The sequence below is a fragment of the Pavona decussata genome, unplaced genomic scaffold, assembly GCF_977016875.1.
Source record: "Pavona decussata unplaced genomic scaffold, jaPavDecu1.1 SCAFFOLD_232, whole genome shotgun sequence".
NCBI classification, from domain to species: Eukaryota; Metazoa; Cnidaria; class Anthozoa; order Scleractinia; family Agariciidae; genus Pavona; species Pavona decussata.
The window spans coordinates 1,291,888-1,306,201 of record NW_028145637.1 but is presented as its reverse complement, the minus strand read 5'-3'; the positions used below and the strand labels follow the sequence as shown (position 1 = coordinate 1,306,201).

Here is a 14,314-nt window from a genome sequence, read left to right as displayed (position 1 = left end):
GCATGTGAAAAATGTTCACTTTTGTTAATAGACATTTACTCTCTAAGGGCTTACACGCTGGCAAGTGAGTCTTTCCTAGCTCCCCTTCCCCCAGTGTAAAGAAAGGGCTGATTTTTTCAGTTCCATAAGTTTGCTTGTTGTCATTTCTACACAGGTTCATTGTCGCGAGCATATTTTAGATGTTGGGAAGCTCTTCAGGTGTTAGGTGTTGGTGGCACTCATAAAGCTTTTGAAGTATTACATCAGGCAGAGTACTCATTGAAACAAGTTCAAGATCAAAATACGAAATCTTTCAAGGTGACTCAAGGACTTTTCTTGTATGTTGAGGGGGAAATCTATTGTGAAAAGCATGATTATAAGAAAGCACTAGAAAGCCTGTGGTCATCGTTAGCACTTACAGAAAACCTGTTAAAGCTTGACACCAATCTTGCTAGATGTTACAATGCTATGGGAAACTGCTATTATGGCCTTGCCAAACCACAGAAAGCTCTTGAGTTCTACACAAAAGCACTGAACATGCGAAAGGAACTGTCAAAGGGTTCCGAGCATCACTATGACATGCCAGTGTACAAAAATCAAATTGGCACTGTGTTCGAAGCACAACAACAGTACGATGAGGCCGAGAAATGGTATGTAGCTGCACTTGAACTTTTGAAAGATCTTCAAATGTCAGGATCCAAGGATGAAGCAGTTTTCTGTAGGAATCTGTCGAATGTTTATAGTTATCAACGGAAGTTTGAAGCAGCTATTGAACCAGCAGAGAGGGCTTACAAAATCAGAGAAAAACAACTTGGAAACCACCCAGATACAGTGCAAAGCATTTTTCAACTTGGAGTCATTCAAGCAAACTTGAAAAATTCTGACGAAGCCTTAAAGCTGTTTCTCAAAGCATGGAAAATGGAGTCTGTACATCTCAAGCCGGGAAACCACAGTAAGGTTTGGAGAAATATTATTGATGTCGTCATTTACTATTTAGGAGAAGGTGAGGAGAAAGACAAATTTAAGCGCGATGCTTTGGACTTTTGCCAACGGTTCTGGAAAGAAGAAACAACTCCTTCTCAGTTTAACTTCACAGATTACAATAAAAATATCATTGATGAAATACTGGAGCTTCTTGGTGATGAGGAGGAAAACAGAGATGCAAGGGACAAGTACAAAGAAGAAGCACTGAGGTTCTACGATGGATTGCAAGATGCTTCGGAGGAGGATTTTTTGAACGATCTTGACCAGGAAACAGACAATAAAAAATTGAATGAAATGTTTAAAAAGAGAAAGGAATTCTTGGACAAGATACAGGACTTCTCTGCTTCACTTAACCAGCACGAAAAACTTACAAAACTCAAAAGGAAGAAGTTGAAGCTATACCAAGCAATGCTTGTCAGGGAAGACTTCATTGGTGACAAAGAGAAGAAACATGATAAACTAACATTGAAATGCCAGGTGGAAGAGTTGTTTTTAGATCTGGGAGAGAAGGGAAGCATTCCAGAATTTCGACAGAATCTCTTGAGTACTTGGCAAGTTCAGTGGGAAGAAAAGAAAGGCATCAGTGAGACGAAAGAAACGATAGACGCTAGCGTGAAAACAATTGAGGGCATCCTCATGCTATGCCAAGAACTTAAGAGAGATAAATCCCTCGGGAAATATGAAAAAGAAGCGTTAACTCTTTACGAGAAAATCTGGGAACTGAGAGGTCACGAGATGAAACCACATGAAAAGAGAAGCCATCTAAAAAAGATCAAAGACCTTGCCTCATCTGTTGGAGACTACCCAAAAAGGAGGCTTTATCAGAAGGAATTCCAGGTGAGCCTTGTAATGGTAAACTTAGTACGGTTAGTAAAACGAGTAGCACCACTGGAGGCACATGTACATGGTGTACGTTTTGTTAACTTTCGTAACATTTAGGGGCTTCAGTTGTTCATAGACAAGACAACCTTACTCATTTGATAGGTCTTTTATTGAAAACTAACTATCGATTATTGAATTCTGAGTTCTAGCGTTAGACTTCGCTTTCTGAGTGAAGAAAACTGTAGACAAGCTTCATTGGAAAAATTTGAAAACCCAGGGACTTGATCCGAAGGACGTTTTTTAGCGCCCCGTCTCTTGATCAAAGGTCCTCCAGAAAAAAAAATCTGACGCTTTTTCGAAGGACGGCATTCATATTTCAAGTGCATGGGATTGTTGCTTCACACTACTTTAATATTTCAATTTTATTCTGCTTTAATTTGTGATAATTAAAATGTAAATTGAATTATATTACACATTGAGTGGACTGACAAATATATTTAGTTACTCATGCGTTGTTATGGAGAATGTTTAAGAAATCCATCAAAGAACTTAGCCCAACCCCAAATAAGCCCAATCACCACGTTGAATTTCTTCTAAACTTTGTGACAACAAAACCTACTGTTACGCCTACTTCGAATACAGATTTTTTCCAAAGTAATCCAAAACTAGTATACTTGAGAACATAAGGGTCTAATGATTATGCATTTAGAATCACTTTGGCTCTTTTATTAGGAAAGAAACTCAACTGACACAATATTCGTGTTTTTTCCTTTTGTTTTTGTAAGGAAACATGATAGTTATATTTCTTTTTCAGGCTTTAAAAGATGGAAAACCAACCCAAACCAAATTGAGCGTAAAAGGTGAGAAACTTTGCTGTTTTTAGACCCATAGCGGTCGATTAAGGTTTGGCGAACCTGGTTGTCTTGATAGTAATTTAACTAAAAGGCCAGTCTTGTGTTGTGTTGTCAAGTGGATCACACTTAGCTCCTTAAGTCTACGAATGTTTAGGGTTGGCCTGTTATAAGGGCTAAAATTCTTGGTTACTCCAATCACTCTCTTGGTCAATTATTTGCCATACTGGACTTGATTTAGAAATTATAGTACTGAGAGTGTATGCTTGGTTTTACAGATCTTCTGGCTATGACTGCGTGAAACAACTCATTGAAATAGGACAAATACGCGCCTGTTTAGGATTACACGTATTCTTATACCTTGATGATTTTTTTTCATTGTTGAAATAATTACCATGGTTAAATGTGCATCTACAATTTATATTCTTGTTTGGATGAAAACCATTTCCGAGTTTCAGTGAACCTCACTATGAAAGCGAAGCTAAGTGGAAAACTTTTTATATGAGAATTAGTTTTGTTTGCATATAACATGAATGAAAACTACTTTTCATGACAAAAACTTTGCACTTAGCCTCGGTTTTATAATGAGGTTCAAATCAACTCGGAAATGGCCCAGTGGAAAACGTTGAATACATTTTTCATGCCTGTTTATTCTATTAAAAATCTCTACAGCCTCTGACGAAGAACAAATGTCTCTGGCCAAACAGTTGCCTTCTGAAAGCCAAGGCTCCGAGAGGAAAGCAGAGATTGCAGGAGATTCAGAGGGGAATGATGACGTAACAGAAGAAGAGATAGAAGTAGAGTCAGAAGACAGTGAAGAAACAATACAGGAAAAGGACCTTCTCAGAGGGTAAGTAAGCTGATTTATTTCTCCCAAATATTGCGACCTCGAATACGAGAAAACGTACTAGTTATTACAACTGAGGGATAAAATGTAACATTCACGTAGAAAGACAGGTATAGGATACCATCTGTGATCTCACCCATCCAACCGAGCCATGCAATCAATAGAGTAGCATAATCCACAGCACCAGGGAATACGTCTCTTGCTTTTGCTCTTGTGTTGGCGTCGGCTACTGATCTAATTTCTTCAGGTATAGATCCAATGACCAATGACGCAATCATCTGAAGTGAGACTGAAATAAGACAAGGTGTTGAACATGGCGAGTGCGGTATCATTTCACCTGTTAGAATTCCCAACTCAAACGTCTTTAAAGATTGTTCAAAACGTGTCAGTTGTAACCATAGCTCAAGAACAAACAAAGCTGTCTAATTGCATAATAAGACAACAACCGAACTTTTAAACTCGCCTGTACCGGATGGGTAAAGAGCAAGATCCGCAGCAACAACTTGCTGAACTTCAGCTGGGGACGTAGCAAGTCCCGGTTAAAGAAGACTCAGATAAAACAAGACTACACGAGTGAGTAAACCATTCGAACGAACTACACTTATATATGAACTGGCTGTGGTTTCAGCATCATTTAGAATGCGGGAGTGATTATTTCTCCTACTGATAGGAAGCTATCACTAGCGTTTATTTTACTGCTCCCCATTTAAACTTCAGGGTAAGCAAAACATCTCAATGCATGCAGAAACCAGCTTTCCGGTATGGCTCTAATGTAGGTCGCATTTTCATAGGGTATACGTTAACGCTATAGTTGTTTAAAACAGGAAAAAACATTAAATACATGACTCATGACTGTGAAATCATGACGAGGTTTCAAGTTGTTCATGCTCTCTTGGCTCATAAACACGGCTTATAATATGCCTCTTTTGTAACTTGTATTTTAGAGGAAGAGTAACAAGTGAAGGTGCTCTCTGGGACCTCAAACTAGGGGCTGTCCACCTTACGTTTCCCCCTGATGCTGTGTCTGAGCCCACCTTGATAGTGGTCAACAGATGGAAATGTAGTGCTTGTTCCCCTCCCCTCCAGGAGCATGAAGCCGTTGTCAGCAGCGTGATTGAGATATCCACAAACACTAACGAAACTTTGGAATTCAACTCTGAGGTGAAGTTGGTTCTTTCACATAGTGCCCCAGACCTACAGGGGTATGAACTGGTGATCAAAAGACTTAACGACAAGGAAAGCAATGAATGGGAAGAAGTAGATGGAAGTGAGAACATTCGGCGATTATCTGGTAGGAGAACGTTTTTCACCTGTCATAACAGTTTAGGCCAACACTAAAAGACTAGAGGTGCCCTTTCCAATTTAGTGACCTCGTTAACAACAAAATTTAAAATTATGGAGCTAAATGTGTATGATTGCCCTTTCAAATCAATCTTTTTATTAATAAACAGTTTAAAGTAAACAACTTAACGTGGTCTTCTGAAAAGATAAATGGGACGGAATCACATTTTTACAACAAAAGAAGGATTTACGATAAATTGATCAAACTGGAAAAAGAATTGATTAATAGGGGTAAACACTGTTTATCTTTGATTTTTTTATGTTCATTCATATCAGAGAGAACATACAAACAGTAACATAGGCTCTCCTCATAAACGCTTCCTGAGAAATCAGCTTTTGCTGGACTAAAAAGATATTTCAGTTATAAGTTAATTGCCTGTATCTTTGTTAATGAGTAGGCAACTCGTGGGTGGAAAAGTAGTGTGACCAAAACAAGGGAGGATGTTTCTCTGCCGAGTTATGAAGTTAGTCGCGATTAAAGCAATCTTAATCCCTGCCTTCCTTTTCGTGCCTTACCGCGTTTGATCTTCGTTCTCCGCCGGGTAAATCCCAGGAAACTATTTTACAAGCTCTCCTCGTCATGTCCTTATGTTAAGTTAAATCGTTTTTCCCCTCTTATCTCACTCATTGATACAGACATTGAGGATGACTACCCTTCTCCAAAAGACATTCCAGACTTTTGCTTTCCTGTCGTACAAGCAGACATAACTGAGTGCTCCACATACGCGGTGGTTTGTCGTCTCAGGGTGTCTCCCACTTACACTATCACACCTACTGGCGATACCTTCAGCCATCCTTATTTTCCAGGTGTCACTATTACGGTCCCTAAGAAAGCTGTTCCACCTAAAGCAAAGATTCCCGTACAACTAAAGGTAGGTATGGTGTTGTGAGCCTCGGTCTTGTTTAAGCTCAGTCGATTGAGACCTTGTCCGCAGAATAAACGATCAGAAGTTCCATTTGGGGCCAGTAACTCGTGGGACCTTGAAGAAACTAAGTAAGAATGCAAGACCTGTCTTTACAGTTCAGTGGCGTCTTTAAAATCTTAGATGTACGTTTGTGTGGTGACCATTATTACGGCATGGTCTTCACGTGAGGTAAATAACCTTTTCTTACGAGTGCTGGCTCAACCAATCCAGGTTACAAGTGTTCATCCGTAACGCATCCTCACTTGATTATGTTAAGGACTGGTATATCTCGCTGCGAGCGTAAGCATAAGAACAAGGTAGTACAAGTTTAAGGAACCTGTGTGTAAACTGACTAAATTGGTGGGACGCAGGCATAAGGCAGAACAAATGGAAATCTTTTTCTCTTTCTGCTTGCGCTGCCAAAGTTTGCCTCGTTACTTCACCCAGGGCGGATACTGAGATGTTTCACCCACTGTAAACCGGGATGACTTTGTAGCGCAGCATGAACAAAGAAACAGCTTCTGTTAAACTGGACTGTAATCATGCACAGGTGATCATCACCTGCGTGTGTCATCTTACTATTGTGCTTAAACGTAATTTTCACTTAGGACGCAAGAATAAGAGTCCATACAAACACTAGAAACGTCAACACGCTTGCACAATTTGATCTTTGTGGTTGCGCTTGTGTTTTATACAGTTTGTATCGAGCCTCTTTCTTGCGCTTGCTTGCGTCAGTTTTGAAAGTACATCTTATATCTGGTTGTGAAAGCCCTGTGCTTATGATTGTGTGCGTGAGAGGTTTAAAGGAATGACTGGTGATCTTTTTTCAAGTTTCGGTTTTCTGTTCTTTTTAAGGGCTATACTCAGGTTTTCGATTGAATGACAACCTGAGAAGGTCTCTGCTGACATAGCTTTTGTTCTCCTCTTGTAATTCTTCAGGTGCAAGAAGTTCCGAGTGAGGAATGGGAAGGAATGAATGTGTTTGCTGGACCTATACTGCGAATTGACTGCCCCCAAAGCGTCGAGTTTTTAAAGGACGCCGAAATTCAGCTGCCAGTTTCTCTTCGCGGTGAACAGGAGGGAATTCCTGATCCTTTAGTATGCCGCGTCAGGGTGCTGTTTTTGAGTAGTGATGGAGAAAGTAAAAAATGGTTTGAAATCACTGGCGATCTTGACCCTCCTGCAAGTTTTGATGGGGCGTTTGTTAAGTTCCAAATCAAACGCTTCTCTGGGTATGTAAAGGAGTCATGCTATTCAATTTTTGAATAAATGGAAATGAGGATACAGTAGCCATATTTGTTCGTAGTTATATTAAACGGAAACATTTTAAGTCTGACATTTGAAGTCCCACTTTGTGATATTCGTAAAGCTTTTCGGACTTTGTTTCTGCACCGTTCCTTTACCAGGAGAAAAAGTTTAGATCGACTTTTCAAGCAGTAAGATCAGAGTAGTCGAACGTTCTCGGTTTGTTATGCCAGTCCGGCAGATGCTAACTCGTAGAGTATGTAGCGGATTAAATGAAAGGCTATCTAAAACGTTAGCAGTAATTGTAGCAGTAGGCCATACAATGGTTCTGCAACAGTTCGCTTAAAAATTCTCCATAAGAGCAAATATTGAAACACCGGCACAAGGCCGTATTTCTGATTAAATGTGTTCAGTTGCTTGAAGTAGAGTTCGTGGTATGCAGATGGTAGTTTTCCTTTTCCTTAATACTTAGAAACTTGGGCGTTGAAACAGGGCTAAATGAACCGAAGTCATCATTTAATTATTTAATTTTGTTATTTCAGGACGTAATAGGTTATTTTGGCTGACCTTGTTCTTATCTTTACCTTTTCCAGATATACTTTTGTTCTTGATTGGTGCAAAAAGGGCTTCAGTGATTCTGTGATCGTTAGTTATTTATCGAGCATCATTTGGAATCAGCCAAGAGACGCGAACTTCTTTGCTTACTTTCGTCCATCAGAACGTCTTCATTCTCAAGATATTTTGCACCTCATTTGTTGCCCCGCTCACCTCAGAGACGCAGAAAAACAAGAACATGAAAAGGAAGGCATCATATCATGCGATGTTAGCTCTAAGACAAAGATGATTCCAGGGCGTGATAAGGCATTTGTGTTTGTATCAGGAGGAATCAGCCCAGTTGATATAAAGGAAATGGATGATTTTTATCTGAGGTAAGCGTAAGTGATTGAATAGAGAAACCAGTAGGTTGAGTTTAATTTAAGGATCTCGTTTATTATTAAGATAAATAAATGGAATTAGAAGGTGTCAATTATCTTACATATACTCTGTTTTTGTTCAGGGTCCCAAAAGAATAACTATCCTTCATTGAATCAACCACCTGGCTACATGCGAAGGGCTCGTTGTTTGAAGAGGGGTGGGGGGGGGGGGGGGGGTGGGGGAAGGAGGAGTGTAAGAAGTCACGATTCACATAACGAATCGCTTCTGTTTACGACGTCTTTGCACTAATTAAAAATGAAATCTTGTGACGTTTTTGACCTGTTTGGTTAAAAATGGTGAAATGAGACCTTCACATAGCTACAAAAAATTTGAGAACAACAAGAGGAAAGCCAGGGATCAACTCAATTCTTCAAAAGAACAACTTGTGATCTGTTCTAGCGCATTTTGAAAATAAAAATGCGAGAACTTGAAAAACGTTAGCCTAACATTCCTCAAGTTTTAATCAATTCCGACCTACTCTGTCTCTGGCCAGAGGTACCAACCCGACAGCTTTATTGCACTAGTGCACTAGAGGGATAATTTTTAACAAAACTAGACAATAATTTTATGTTTCTGTTGACAGACAAACATTTTTGGTTCCCCTTTAAATACTTCACTGTTTTACAAACAGGTTTCAACGCGATAATCGACACAGGGTTCAACTAACGGTTCGAGTGATTGACGACAAACAGTATTGTAAGGTGGAATTTCGCAGCACTCGGGAACCCATGGGAAATAATTTGTTGAGCAAGTTGCAACTTAAATTGTCTCCTCTAAATGTTGACCGTCAGGTAAGTTTTTTTTATGTTTGTTTTTACGTTTTAACTGACTTAGTGTTTGTTTTTTATTTCAGTTGAAGAATACATCTACATCGTGATGTGTGATGTGCTATATATTTTATGTTAAGTATTTTAAACAGTTGTAAACTAGAAAGGGAAAACCTCATTTATCTCCTTTTCACTTGGATTTGTGAATAAACGGCTATTACTATTATTATTATTATTATTATTATTATTATTATTATTATTATTATTATTATAATCAATGATCCCATGAATCATTAGGCTTCTAATGTCTACTTGTACCTGCGAGACAGCAAAATATAGGCGCAGGTAAGCGTTTTGCGACCATTTTCTTTATTGTTTCGTGCCGTTCTCTCTGACGAGCTTATCAATTTACCACCGGCGTACGCAAAAAGTCCCCGGATGTTTCGACGCAGTAGTGGACTAGCACTTCATGAGCAAACTTAAATGTTTCGCTGGACGAAACACCAACTCAAGTCTATTTTGGGCAGCTCAAATCTACCTGGAATCGGATTGGCATTTAAAATCTTATGAGAGGGTAATCTTATGATACACTGTCTTACTAAGCCTTGTAATAACCCCAAAGATTGACACTAAAAGAGGGTTTTATAGCACATGTTTTTGCAACCCATTTTCTCATTTCACCAGCGCGTTCAGTGGGATAATCAAAAGTGCTTAGATTATTTTAATTCTGAATTAATCATCGCGTCTACTGGTGTTTGCTTGAGAGAATTGCTGCATTTTAATGTCAGGTGTATTCATATCTCGACCACTGTTTATCTTTCAATCACAGAAGATTCCTGTAGAGTTCTTTGGCGTTCCTGTAAACGACGAAATACTATTACAAGCTCGGGCTGACCTTGTACTGGGAATATGCAAGCCATTTGTGACAGGCGATATTTATGAAGGACACTTGCACCGCCTCACAAACAGCATTGAAACAAACAGACAAGTACTGAAGAGCTTTTTTGAGGTTCTAGCAGGGCTGGACAGAGCAGCCCAAGAAGAGTGTTTTAAGGTCATTGTGAATCAACTAAGCAGGAGCAGTGAGGAAGGGTTTGCACATGTGGTGGAACGACTTAAGACAGGTAAACAGAGATTTTCATTGCTGTTTAATATCTACAAGACTCATTACCAAAGATGGGAGTGGAGAGGGCTACAACACTGTGATAAAGATTTCCTCTTCAGTATTCAGTTTGTTCTTGCGCATCACTCTTAATGAAGATTCACTCGAAAAAAATCGGTATATTTAGCAATTGTTCCAAGAGCGAGCGTAAGCTATGAGACGGATAAATAACCAACGAGGCATGCAGTTCTGAGCTGACTTTGTCCAATATCCAACAATATCCAACAGGCGCGAGTAGAATAATTGTTTTGTTAAAAACGAGCAAAAAATATTGCTAGATCTTGCTGGTTTAGCTTTGCAAGACAGACGGAAAGACAACTTAGTGGTTTTTTTTCTCGGGCATGGTGTGTTGGTTGATATCCCATGTTTTGCTAAACCAGTGAAAACTCTGGAATAGCATGATCTAGTTATTCCTTTATTATTCTAACAAAACAAGATTGGAAGTAGTACAAGTAACTTTTGACGGAGTGAGTCTGGGGAGAGGATGATAAAGTTTGCATTTGGATTAAAAATTCACTGTGACATCGCTTTCATGCTTCACGCTGGTTTCCATCATATAAACAGAGCCATCCAATCACGGTACGGTAGGGGTGGTGGTGGTGGAGGGTACACCCTATGCTTAAATGTACGGGGGCTCCGCTCGAAATTTGGGGGTAGCGTTTTCAGGCCGTAGGTAAGTTTAAGTACAGAAAAGGGTAAAGAAAGAAAGAGCCTTTCAAAATATCTCATACAGACCAATCGAAAAGATCTGCTGTAGGTATGTGAAAGAGGTATCATTTCTTATGGAAGGTATATGAAAGGGTCACCTTTTCTGTCAAAGATGGTAAATAAAAGGGTAAGGGTTTCGATCTGTGATTAGCCTCCCACGCAGACGTTCTTAGGGGTTCGTCACGCGTTCCTGCTCTAAGAACGAACCCCTAAGAACGTCTGCGTGGGAGGCTTATCTGTGGTCGGAGTCTCCCAATATGCATATAAAACTTTCTTGGGTACCCCTCCTTTCCGGGCATTTAAGTTGACTTCATATCACTGGATTGAAGCGTGGAAAAATTATTCTCACGCTAAATATTCATCAAACACAGGAACAATCTTCAGAAGTATGGATCCTGTTTTGATAGCGAGAAGTGTTTATAAATGAAATTGCAGTATCTTAATTTTTTTTTAGAAAAAGTATCCTCAAATGTCAATATTAATAGAACCGTGACGATAAAGAGTTGTTAATGTGCCTTCATAAATTGAACGAAACATTCCAGGAAGGAATTATCAAAGTGGCGACAGATACGATTGAGCGAATAAAGGCCTGGTTAAATTTGGAAACATTGAGACAAATGTTTCCAGTTTAGCCGCGCGGGAAACATATGTTATGGAAACAAATTTTGTTGCTCGGAAACAAAAAAATGTTTTGGCCTCAGTTCAAAACATTTTTGCTTCCCGGCCACAAATTTTGCTTCCAAATTGGAAATATATGTTTCCCAGCTTAGCCACCAGGAAAGCAATGTTGACTAGTTTCCAGTGCTGCTTACTAAGTTAGTTTATTATTATGCGCATGCGTGACCCTTTGTTTTTCGAAACAATGTTTCCTCGTTTAGCCACCGAGAGAGCAAAACATTTTTGTTTCCCGCTAATTTAGCCAGCCCGGAAACATAACAAGAAACAGTGTTTCCTAGTTTAGCCAGTCCTTAAGAATTACGTGTAAAAAGAAGAAGAAGAAAAAAAGCTTCTATAAGATGCGCGTGCTGTCAACATTTGGGTAAAATTTGGATGGACCAGGTAGTGATACAAACCCGATCATGTCACGCCTCTTTCGCACTATCAACATGGCCCGTTTTTCACACCGCAGTTAAGATATCTGTCCTGATATTTATGTCTCTTTAGCTCGACAAAAAGTTACCGCAAGGCTAATACAAAACAATGAGGTGATCCGTATAGTGTCGGACAAAGTGGGAGCGCTTTGGAAGAGACTAGCAAGACAGCTTGGACTTGGAGGTGGGAGAATTGACATGATATCAGAAGAAGAGGACGACGATGAAGAGCGGTGCTGCAAAGCTCTGGAAAGATGGTGTCAGGAGAATGGAGAAAAGGCAACGATTAGAGAACTTATGTTATCTCTGACAAAGACAGGATTGGCGGAAGTGAACAATGATATCATGAGGTGCTTAGGCCTATCTCAGGAGGGTCCCAGAACTTAATTCTCCTAAGTTTTCAAATTTTATTTCAGTTGTTATTAACAAGGATTACAAGAATTGCAAAAGGGTCAATCAAGTGTTTGAGTGTGGTCTGTTGATCTTGATCTCAGTCTAGTCACTGTTATAAAACTAATCAGACTCGTGTTTGTCTAGTTACTTTAATTTTCAAAGCATGTGACAAAAAAAACTCACCCTCCTCTCCCACACACAAACAACGACAACAAACAACAGATAAAGATACCCCAAATTCAAGACATACTTCGTGAAATGGCTCTACTTTTCTGTTTTATGGATGATTTGTTGTGTTCGTTCTCTTTTAAACATTCACGTTAGTAGACATTGGTGCTGGTCTCAATGGAAAATCTCTGTGTTTCTATGACGCCTCCATCTATTGGTATTTTAAGACGAATTTCTGAGTGTATAATGTTAAAATTTTTTTATATGGATTTCTTAACAAATGGAATTTATTTTGGAGGCAAAAAGTAACATAAGTTCGTTAATTTTATTAACCACTGGGAAAATAATTTTGTTTTAAAACCATTACTTTAATTTTTTTTCAAGTACATAATGAACGAAGAGTGTTATAGCTCCCAACAGATGAGATTATACATAGGAACATTTGGATTAAACGATTATGATGTAGATTTTAGTTTTTAGTTTATGGCGTACATTTTTTTAACGATTAAAAGTTTCAATCTAGATTTAACAATGTTCAGGGTAACTGTCTTTTATCGCGATATGCAAGCATCCTTTGTTTTGACGCACGCACCTAAGAAAGCACTAGACACCTAGTTCCCAGGCTCTCGTCGGCGGTGATGTCCAAACTTGCGTGCCTGGCGAGAAGGTCAACAGCTTTTTCTTGTAACTTTTCCACTTTGTTACAGGTGCAGACATCAATCTATAGTACTAAAGCACATATGACATCAAATTTGTTTGTTCGAGGCAAAACCCTCAGCTGTTTTGTTTCCTTGGCAAAACCCTCAGCTGTTTTGTTTCCTTGGACAAAAAATACTTTGCTCCAATCATTTGTGGGTGTGAAAATGGATACCGGCAACAACTTGATTGGGGTAGGGAGGGGGGAGGGGGGATACTCCCAACAGTAACAATTTGTTATTTATTAATGGACAAAAGAAAGAATGTCAAGACTTTTTCATTACGAACTAAATTGTTTTTGTTTTGCCTGAGGAACAGGCAAAATAATTCTGCGCCGTGGATCGCTATGCAAAGTCATTTGCATATATTAATTGCCCTATTAATATATTAGCCCTGGGGATATGTAAATTATGAATATAAAGGAGCACGTGAGGCCCAACCCTTGCACTCTACTCTAGGCCGCTGTTTGGATTAGATTTCAGATCTAATCCAAACTAGTAGTGACCGGCCCTCCCACCCAACGAGGAATCCGGGTTTTTTGGAGTGCATCCTTCAGACTCTTCGTCTGGTTTGGGCTTGTCCCAAACCAGAAGAATTCCCAATACCTTATTTAAATTTCATGAATAACAATACCCAGGGCAGAATCTTATACTATTAATTTCTGCATGTTTTGTAGTCTGAGCCAGAACCTGTTGCTTTTCTCGTGTAGTACGAGATGCTTGTGTTTTGGTATATTCGAAGTGGACTTTGACCGTGCGTAGTGGAGTCGCGTGGACAATTAACTTTTGCAAAACAACATTTACAACATTCTTTTTGTTTTGTCAATTTTATAAAGAAATGGAGGTTAGGAATCTGCTTATAATCAACAAAGGCTTTTATTATATGGCTGGCTCCGCGATCGGGCAAGATGAGTCAAATCCTGCGCTGCGATTGGCTACCCGAGCGGGCAAGATGGAGCTATTAAGCCGCATCTTGCTTGTTGTAAACAACAAAATCTTATCAAAGTTTCGCCAAGTTTTCTGATTTACCCGCTCTATTTTTCGGCTTATGTTTGCATATATTTTCAAAATGTATTGTTAGTCGCGGTAAAAAATGTTAATCGTAAAAAAATGTTTTTCAAAAATTTGCAGTTTCAAGATTGTGAAGATCGCTTATTAGGACTTTTTGTGTCTTGTCTTGTAGCTGATGTACCCTTTTTCAGCCTTGTTTTATCGGGGAGAGGTCGTTAATAGAGAGCTACAGACCTTAAAATGTTTTTTGCAACAATGGAAACTAATTTTGAACTTTCAGTAAAGCAATTGACTTTAACCGTAACGGAGAGAAATTAACCGTTAGCAGTAGGAAAAAACCAAAATATTAGTCGTCAGCCGTAAATGCTTA

General features: G+C 39.2%; 2 protein-coding genes across 2 annotated transcripts in view; both read left to right on the top strand.

The window, feature by feature from the left end:
- LOC146458658 (uncharacterized) overlaps positions 1-14,314 on the top strand; it is a 199,860-nt gene that overhangs the window by 34,929 nt on the left and 150,617 nt on the right. Inside the window, exons 10-16 of the mRNA XM_085090500.1 lie at positions 2,600-2,645; positions 3,309-3,486; positions 4,428-4,774; positions 5,461-5,696; positions 6,669-6,961; positions 7,568-7,903; positions 8,581-8,740. Coding sequence (XP_084946626.1) covers positions 2,600-2,645; positions 3,309-3,486; positions 4,428-4,774; positions 5,461-5,696; positions 6,669-6,961; positions 7,568-7,903; positions 8,581-8,740 — 1,596 coding nt within the window. The remainder of the gene's footprint in view (positions 1-2,599; positions 2,646-3,308; positions 3,487-4,427; positions 4,775-5,460; positions 5,697-6,668; positions 6,962-7,567; positions 7,904-8,580; positions 8,741-14,314) is intronic.
- Positions 9,375-12,772, top strand: LOC146458665 (uncharacterized). The gene is made up of 2 exons (XM_085090534.1): positions 9,375-9,840; positions 11,751-12,772. Exons 1-2 carry the CDS (start codon positions 9,498-9,500, stop codon positions 12,062-12,064), a joined length of 657 nt encoding a protein of 218 aa, XP_084946660.1. The 5' UTR covers positions 9,375-9,497; the 3' UTR covers positions 12,065-12,772.